Source organism: Bison bison, unplaced genomic scaffold (genome assembly GCF_000754665.1).
Source record: "Bison bison bison isolate TAMUID 2011002044 unplaced genomic scaffold, Bison_UMD1.0 scf7180017864180, whole genome shotgun sequence".
Taxonomy (NCBI): domain Eukaryota; kingdom Metazoa; phylum Chordata; class Mammalia; order Artiodactyla; family Bovidae; genus Bison; species Bison bison.
Window position 1 is genome coordinate 8402011 of NW_011494752.1, and position 9230 is coordinate 8411240.

A 9230-nucleotide genomic window follows, 5' to 3' on the forward strand; every position below is an offset into this window, starting at 1 on the left:
GGGCCTGCCCGCTGGGGCCCAGGGGGCACCCAGGGCCACCTGTACTCAGGGTGAGCAGTGGGCGCAGCTCTCACTCGTCAGTTTATGCAATGCTGCCTGATTTGAGGTGTTTGTTTTTTGTTTTTTTAGCAAGTGTATCTTTTGGAATGTTTCAGAAAAGCAGTAAAAAAAATGCCTGTCTGGTATCACTCACGTCCCCTGCCCAGCAGCACCTCCAGTCGCCCTGTCCCAGGCCCCAGCAACGCTGGTCAAGCCCACTGACCAAGGCCACGCCTACCCAGAGGCGTGTGCACATGCTTGCACAGCATCTCAGATACACTTGAGCTCCTCCAAGGTTCAGAGCACCTTTGATTACCAGAACGTGCACTCCGAATCAAACTGAACTTCTGAACATCTGACAAGTTCATCTTAAAACACTGTTTCTACCCAGTCCTGTCTTTTTAGGCCCAGAGCGAGCCTCCAGAAATGCACATCTCATCACAGACACAAAAGGGTGGAGGGGAGGCACTTTTTTCTCTGAACTCCTTTACATACTCTGAATTATGAACTAGGAGAATGCCTTATTTATTAAAACAAGAAACACTTGGGAATTCCCTGACAGTTCAGGTTTAGGGTTCAGTGCTTTCACTGCTATGGCCCTGGGTTTAGTCCTTGCCTGGGGAACTATGACACTGTAGGCCATGCAGCATGGACCGAAGAAAAAAAAAGCAAAAAACTTAACCCAACTTCACACCTCATTTCAGAACAAGAAGATGCGACAAAGATCACTGGCTCCATTGCTTCCCCACATACAGAGGAAGCCGCAAACATCCAGAGACACACAGAACTCAACCCGCACCCGACAGAATTCGAGTCCCTCCCTGCCGTGGGCCCCAGCCACCAGTCAAGGCACGCCTCTCTGACTGCACAGGTTCATACGCCCCGAGCTGGGGAGTGACCACCTGCTCATAGAAGTAGAGTGCCCGCTCGAAGTTCTTCAGTCCGGTGTAGACCATCCCGCCATAGTAGTAGTAGCACAGGAAGTGCTTGGCGTCGTAGGCCCCATTCTCCTTGCAGATGTCCACCATGTCCACATCCAGGTACGGCAGGGCCGGCTTAAAGCACTTTGCCAGCAAACACAGCTGTGGAGAGAGACACATGCAGCCATCACTCCACATGCACTGTGGGACACGTCAGCAAAAGGAGAAAACCCAGAAAGTTCTAGAAAACACTTGGCTTACACCTTACTGACTAGAATGATTTAAACGTTGACACGTCCTTCCATCTTCTTAGGCATTCGGAATAAAACAGCATTTCTTTGGAAAAGGCTAACTGGCTGTGACATGAAGAGCTCACAAGAGAAGCAATGCCCGGGCATCTACAGATGATGCATGAGTGTGGGCTCTGCTCTCTGCTGCCCTGGCAGCACGGGCACTGCTCCTCTCAGATCTCTCCTTACCTGCTCTGACTCCCTTGACTATGAGTAGAGAATGTGCAGCCCAAGAAAGCAGGACCGGCAGAGCCTCAGGCCTGGGTGACAGTGGAACCAGACACACAGGGGTGCAAACACTGCACACCTGAGACTCGTAAACTCTACCGTGTGCCCGTCACACCTCCACCACGAAAGTGTTTCAAAAATAAGAGAAAAGAATGCACACCTCCATGTGAAGTGAGAAGATGTGGCTGAAATAATCCACATACCATGTTCTTCATTAAGGGAACAATCTGGATACCCCACAGAGACTGGCTAAACCCACAGTATGGAGTTCTCTGTGGCTATGAAGCACTAACAAAAAATCATCTCCAAGACACAGTATATAGGAAAAAGACCTTGTATAGATTGTTACTCGGAGAAGGCAATGCCACCCCACTCCAGTACTCTTGCTTGGAAAATCCCATGGATGGAGGAGCCTGGTAGGCTGCAGTCCATGGGGTCGCTGAGTCGGACACGACTGAGCGACTTCACTTTCACTTTTCACTTTCATGCATTGGAGAAGGAAATGGCAACCCACTCTGGTGTTCTTGCCTGGAGAATCCCAGGGATGGCGGAGCCTGGTGGGCTGCCGTCTATGGGGTCACACAGAGTCGGACACGACTGAAGTGACTTAGCAGCAGCAGCAGCAGCAGATTGTTACTATTTGTGTTTAAACTACAGAGACAAAAATATACAGGTATCTGCTGGTGTGTGCCTAAACTGTCGCTGGAGGGCTGGAGGAGAAATGATCAACTCCAGCTTCCTCCGGAAAGGAGGGAGGGTGGCAAGGGAGCAGGTAGAGGCCGGCTTCATTACACATATCCCTCCTTTGCCATCTGGGTTTCAATAAACAAACAAGTAACATCTTCAGGCGTGAGAAGTCACCAGTTGGTTCTCAGGCCCCAGAGCTCCTACTGGGAGTGCTGTCAGGGTCACAAGCACCACCCCCCCATCCCAATCTGCTCTCACATCCCACTGACTGGCTGGGTGGCAGCCCACGGCTGGTGGTCAGCAGCCCCAACATTCCCTTCCAACAACAGCGCACTTAAAACATGGCGCCATCCCAACCACGTCCAACCTTGACCCGGGTGACCCCCGGTGCTCACCTGGCAGAGGTCGGCGTGCACAGAGGTCAGCTGGTTTGTGTTCATCTGCATCTTGTCAATGGCTTGCCTAAGGACGCCAATTCCTCGAAGAGGCTGTCAGAAAGAGGCCTGTCAGTTAGGGCCTCGGTGGGGGCGGCACGCCTAGTCCTAAGCTGTCCCTTACAAGTGAAGTAACCCTATAGGCAGGCTCCTCTAAATGAGAGCGACCCTACTGATGGGCTCCTCTAAATGACAGGAGGGGGGTCCCACAGCCTCTGGAGAAACTTCTGTCTCTGTTCAGTCAAAGTGTCATCTTAGGCTGTTTATTGTCATATTTAGAATAATTAGCACAACTTTTTAAAATCAGAAAGCTTTTTCTAATTAATGGAGATCAATAATCAAAATCAACATTACATTCTCAACAGTTCATTATATTTACAAGTAAACAAACCACAATTTTCCAGATCATTAACCACAGAAGTGACTCGTGTTTAGGAGACTTAACTGAGAACATGGATGCTGGCCCTTTCCTGCAGGACATTCTGGGGGTCACCTGTAAATTCTCTCCAGCACAACATCTCTTACCTGATGGTAAATTACTGTTGAAAGCGATACCACAAGCTACAAACAGACCATTTTCCTGCCCTGATCGTGAATAACAAGACCGAGAATCACAAGAGGTGCAATCAGCTTCTGGGGAGAAGATGTGACTGTGAAAGAGGGGAGGAACTCGCAAGCTTTCCTCAGTGAAGACTGATTGGATATTTTTAACCATCTCCCTCAAACAACAGTTAGGTAGTGCACCTACAAAATTATCAACTGAGTCTTTGTTTTCAGGCTCTTTCACACCATCAGTCTTTCAAAGTTCAATTTCAAATTAAAAAGAAACATCCAAATTATAACCTGTGTCAGTATCACAATAAATAAAGACTTCACTAGATTAAAGGAGACTAAAGACTGGAGAAGGAAATGGCAACCCACTCCAGTACTCTTGCCTGGAAAATCCCATGGACGGAGGAGCCTGGGAAGCTGCAGTCTATGGGGGTCACAGAGTCGGACACGACTAAGCGATTTCACTTTCCTTTCTTCTTTGTAGACAGATAACATGACAAAGTTTCAGACACAACACTACAAATTAATACTGCTTAACTCTTCATTTGAATCTTCAGAGCTAGGTTAAATGAAAAAAATACATAAAGGAGACTGCTGCTGCTGCTGCTAAGTCGCTTCAGTTGTGTCCGACTCTGTGCGACCCTATAGACGGCAGCCCACCAGGCTCCCCCGTCCCTGGGATTCTCCAGGCAAGAACACTGGAGTGGGTTGCCATTTCCTTCTCCAATGCATGAAAGTGAAAAAACAGAGTGAAATCGCTCAGTCATGTCCGACTCCTAGCGACCCCATGGACTGCAGCCTACCAGGCTCCTCCATCCAAGGGATTTTCCAGGCAAGAGTACTGGAGTGGGTTGCCATTGCCTTCTCCAAAGGAGACTAAAGAGACACAATAATGTAATTTAACCTGTCATCTGAGATTGTCTTTTGTTACAAAAGACATTAGCAGAAACAACTGGTTGAAGCATAAGGAGGTCAGATGTGTTAAAGGGTTCTATACATGTTTGTCTTCTGATGTGCTGTGGTTACATTAGAGAATGTTCTAAGTTGTCCTAGTTTTTAAGAAACACTCACTGAGCTCTCAGGGTAAGGGGACCATAGCTGCAACCTTCTTTCCTGTGGCTCAGAAAGGAAGAAGACAAGACTGAGCAGGTCAGGGAAGATACCAACATCTAGGGACTCTGGGTGGAAGGCATTTATGGCAATTAATTATACCAACCTAACAACTTCTTATAAAGGGAAAATTAGGTCATTCAGTTCAGTTTAGTCGCTCAGTTGTGTCTGATTCTTTGCGACCCCATGAACCGCAGCACGCCAGGCCTCCCTGTCCATCACCAACTCCCGGAGTCCACCCGAACCCATGTCCATCGAGTTGGTGATGCCATCCAACCATCTATCCTCTGTTGTCCCCTTCTCCTCCTGCCCTCAATCTTTCCCAGCATCAGGGTCTTTTCCAACGAGTCAGCTCCGCATCAGGTGGCCAAAGTATTGGAGTTTCAGCTTCAACATCAGTCCTTCCCATGAACACCCAGGACTGATCTCCTTTAGGATGGACTGGTTGGATCTCCTTGCAGTCCAAGGGACTCAATTAAAAGATTTAACAAGAAGGGCTTCCCTGGTGGCTTCAATGGTAAAGAATCTACCTGCAATGTGGGAGATACAGGTTCTATCCCTGGGTCAGGAAGATCCTCTGGAGAAGGGAATAGCAACCCACTCCAGTGTTCCTGCCTGGAGAATTCCATGGACAGAGGAGCCTAGCGAGCTATAGTCCAAGGGGTCGCAGAGTTGGACACGACTGAGTGACTAACACACACAAAAGGTTTAACAAACAAGCAAACAAAATCTGTACTTTATAACATGAGGCGCTAGAAGGGCCATTCTGAACAGAAGCAGCAGCTGTGCCCTGGGGGCACCTCTCCTGTGGTCAGAGCTCCCCCAGGAGATGTACTGAGCTCTCCAAACCCATCACATATGTCTGAGCATCAGGGTCTCAGCACGAGGCTGGGACCCTAATGTTCGGAGCACTGCACAGGTTACACACAAGTGAAACGAAACTGTAAATTACTCAAACAACATTCTTACCTGTTTTCTTTCCACAAGTGCATTTGTTAGCTGATGGCAAAGCCCAGCAACTAGACACAATAACAAAATATTGAAGATGTAAGTGAGTACAGGGCAGAACACAGCCACGGAGAAGAAAAGGCACTGCCCTTACAGGTGTCTGTCGCATAGCGGATGTGCTCCCCGTTGCAGGTGCTGATGAAGAGCTGAACCTGGGAGAACAGCGTCTCGAAGTCGGGAACGCTGGGCATGGAAAACTTCACAAACCTACAACACAGAGAAGAACCAACTGGTCCTGGTTGGGGCCTCATGGTAGGAAATATGGAAGTCCATCCTGCCTCCAATGCTCTGTGAAATTAAAGGAGTCATGACACTTTTAAAAATTAAGAACCAGAATCTATGAGATTCTGCTGGTCTGGTTCTTTGCATAATCAAGACACAGAACATAAACACAAATAGAGACTAAGAAAAATAAGCTTAAAGAACAACTTTTACCCAGAGCAAAAAGGCAAGGAATAAAAGATATCCAAAAGAGAGCAACTTTCAAAAAAGAAAACTGTTAAATGAGGTCAAATATCAGGCCACTTAATACTCAAAGTAACTAAACTTAAACTTGTAGCCCAAAAATTTTTTAAATGCTTTCCTTTTGCACTTCAATGTTCTCAGTACTGCTTACTCACTTAGAAACCCTGAGCAGAACAGACTGAAGGGGGACAGGGAGGAAGCTACGGGCTGGCTGGAGGCCATGGCAGTGGCTCACAGTCATGGTGCTGCCCCAGACCCAGGGGATAAGGACTAGCTGTGGGGCAGGACCAGAGGAGTGGACTGGTTGGAAGAGGGACAACTCAGATGACCCATTCCGAGTCACCTGGCAGATGGTGCCACCAGGCGCCACCATAAACACTGAGAAGGAGTCGGAGAAAGGTTTCTGGGGAGAAATTATTATGTAAGCCACCACCACTTACATACCGCTTACAAGTAAACTTAAAACTCTTCTTTTTAAAAAAGAAAAAACGGAATGGTTTAAACTCATTTCAAGAAAAATGAAACAGGTGTTATCACCGAACAACAATTTCTCCATCTTTCAACTTGTACTTCCATCTATACAGTATCACAATGCCACGTGACATCAGTAATTATACTTCCCAATGATCAAAATCTGTCCAATCTCATTTGGGCTTCACAATAGGTCAGTAAGGCACTGTGACTTCCACTTTATAAACAAAAATACACAGCTCAGGGCCCCACATCTCATAATCAGCAGAACGCAGATACAAACCCAGGGAACCTGGTAACCAGGTCAGGGTCCTTCCCAGGTTTCCTCTGACATACAACGTCAAACATCTTATAGCTTCAGAAAGCTTTCACATACATCATCTCACCTGACACACACATCGGCATAAGCTGAAGTGGGTACAAACTGTGCTACCTGTTCTTTTAATGGGAAAGCACAGCCAGCAGAAATCTTCATCCGCCAGCCACAGCCAGCAGAAGTTTCTGCAGCGGAGGCCCTGTTCGGAGTGTGTGCCATCTAAAGCAGTGGCTACTGAGTCCTCAAGATACTGCAAGTACGACAGAGGAGCTGAATCCTGCAGGTCACTTATTTGTAAAGATTTACACTCAGACACGCACCAGCCACTGACCACCATCCTGCGAGCGCAGGCTAGACCTCGGGCTCTGACAGCACCTTCCTCCTGACACACCCCCGTCTCAGGAGCGCCAGCTCAAGTGAAACCAGACCCTCACTTCAGGTCAATTTGTTCTCAGTTCATCTATATTATTTCAACTTTCACAACAACCATAAAATCCCAATCTATGACACTAAAACATCAAGAGAAAAAAAAAAAATCAACCGTCAAGTACATAGAGTCACAAGAGTTCAAAAGACCAACTGGAATAACGTCTGTTTAACTTGGTCTTAAGCCAGCTTAAACTTGTCTGCAGGGTGCTCTGGACCACTTGGAACTTCACTCAGCTCAGCCTCCTCCTGCCCTGTCCTGCCACTCTTTCCTCTTTTCAATTCAGAAAATGGGCAGAACCCCATGGATCACACGAATAAAAGTATTCAGACAAACACAAACTAGAGTACCACAACTGAGACCACCATTCATTTTTTAAAACATTTCAAAATTTGTATAAACATTAAGAATTTTAAAAAATAATAAAGCAGAACAAAAAATACAAGCAATGATTAGCTGCAATGAGGTGAGGGTAACTGCTACAACGTGACTTTAGTTGTGCCAAAGAGCTCACTGTCGTTTACAGGGCTTACTTCCTACACCAAGCAAAGCCAGCGAGCGCAGTGTTGGGGCTGAGCGAGCACAAAGCCGTGAAGGAAGACGCCCTTACAAGACAGCGAGGACGCCCAAGGAGTGCTCCTGGACATCCAGGGCCCCGAGCACGGTATCCAGATGGGATAAGTTCTTCGCCAGGAGCTCCCCACTCTTGTTGATCAGTTCACAAAGCTGAGTCATTTGCCCTGGAAAACAAGAACGACACTACCATTCAGAACAGCATTCACCAGACCAAAGGATGTCATACCTCAGACATGCTGGTGCCTAAAGGTGATTTCTTCCAACTCCTTCATTTCAGATGAGGACCCAGAAGGGCCAGAGACACCAAATGATTTTGCCTTTGGTCTCAGTGCTAAGTTTCCGACTTTCCTCTGGCCACTGAAGGTTTCGCACTCCCACTTCCAATGCCCCAAACCAGCAGAGTGCACATTACCATCAGCACCAACTCATCTCTCTTCTGTATCCAAAATGTCACCAGCTATGACTTCATCTCACTCCTCAGCCTCTCAGTCCACTCCTTCCTCTCCCCTCCGCCTTCATTCCCACGCCCGTCACTTTCGGTCTGCACACCATCATCTTCTGAGCAGCCCCCTCCTTCCTTCTCTACCCCAGCCCTCACTCCACACCGGCACCCATCTGTGCAAGGAGGTGTGAGGCACATCAGTCAGAGGCAGGGCAAGTGACCTGCACGTCTCTGCTGGGCAGCCTGCTCCTACGGCAGCAGCCTGCACAAAGCATGTGTGTGAAGCTTCTAGGCAAGCAATCCTGTTTGACGCTCACCAGCATGGCCTCGGCTCTGTTTTTTAAGTAAGAAAATTGAACCTGGGAAATGAGTTGTTTGGTTAGTCACCTGGGAAATGAGTTGTTTGGTTAGTCACCAAGTGACTGAAACAGGTGCATGCGTGTTCAGCAGCTAAAGTAAGTCATGTCCAACTCTCTGCAGCCCGCCAGGCGCCTCTGTCCATGGGATTCTCCAGGCAAGAATACTGGAGTGGGTTGCCATTTTCTCCTCCACGGGATCTTTCTGACCCAGGGATCGAAGGGGATCTCCTGCATTGGCAGGCAGATTCCTTACCACTCAGCTACCTGGGAAGCCCAACCGAGACAGGACTTGAACCCAAACCTCCTAACCTCATGGGACCTCGGGAAACTGGAGTCTGTGGCACAAGCAAACGAGTGAGTGCCTTCCTCCCTCCCAGAGCCTCCTAGCCTCACCCCTGACCCTAACGCCTACCAGTGAAGAGAAACGAGGCAGAACCGTTGCGCTGCTGTGCGCAGCGCCGGGCACCAAAGCAACCTCGGGGCAGCCAGGCGGGCAGCACCTGGGTCCTTACACCGGGAGACGCGAATCCCGAAAGAAGAGTGCCTGGGCAAGGTCAAGCGGCTTCTGCAACCTTAATGGTTCCTCCCGCTCACTCCTGACAACCCCGCGCAGTCCGAACGTTTCTATTTCACAGATAAACCAACAGGGTGAGGAAAGGGGCCTCACAACAGCGGCCAATTACTTTAATTCTGGGCACTACACTCAGGCCATGAGAGGAACCAACCAAAGACATGAAAATTAGGGGCAAATTCACAGCGGCCACAGCTCCGCTCCCCCAAAAGGGAGCCTGGAGCCAGGGCCCCCGGGGATCAAGCGCGGCCAGCCGCGAGGGGCCCGGCCGCGAGGGGCCCAGCCGCGAGGCCAGGTAGGGAAGGGCCTCCGGGAGGCGAGACGGACCGAGCTCC

The 9230-nt window shown here is 48.8% G+C and overlaps 1 protein-coding gene across 1 annotated transcript in view; it reads right to left on the bottom strand.

Moving 5' to 3' along the window:
• Positions 1 to 7718, bottom strand: part of COPS3 (COP9 signalosome subunit 3) — a 16760-nt gene extending 9042 nt beyond the window's left edge. The window contains exons 1-5 of the mRNA XM_010842878.1: positions 7558 to 7718; positions 5363 to 5475; positions 5230 to 5279; positions 2560 to 2652; positions 942 to 1121 (exon numbers count right to left, since the gene is read on the bottom strand). Of these exons, the coding sequence (XP_010841180.1) occupies positions 942 to 1121; positions 2560 to 2652; positions 5230 to 5279; positions 5363 to 5475; positions 7558 to 7682 (561 nt within the window). The 5' untranslated portion in view covers positions 7683 to 7718. The remainder of the gene's footprint in view (positions 1 to 941; positions 1122 to 2559; positions 2653 to 5229; positions 5280 to 5362; positions 5476 to 7557) is intronic.
• Positions 7719 to 9230: the final 1512 nt, after the last annotated feature.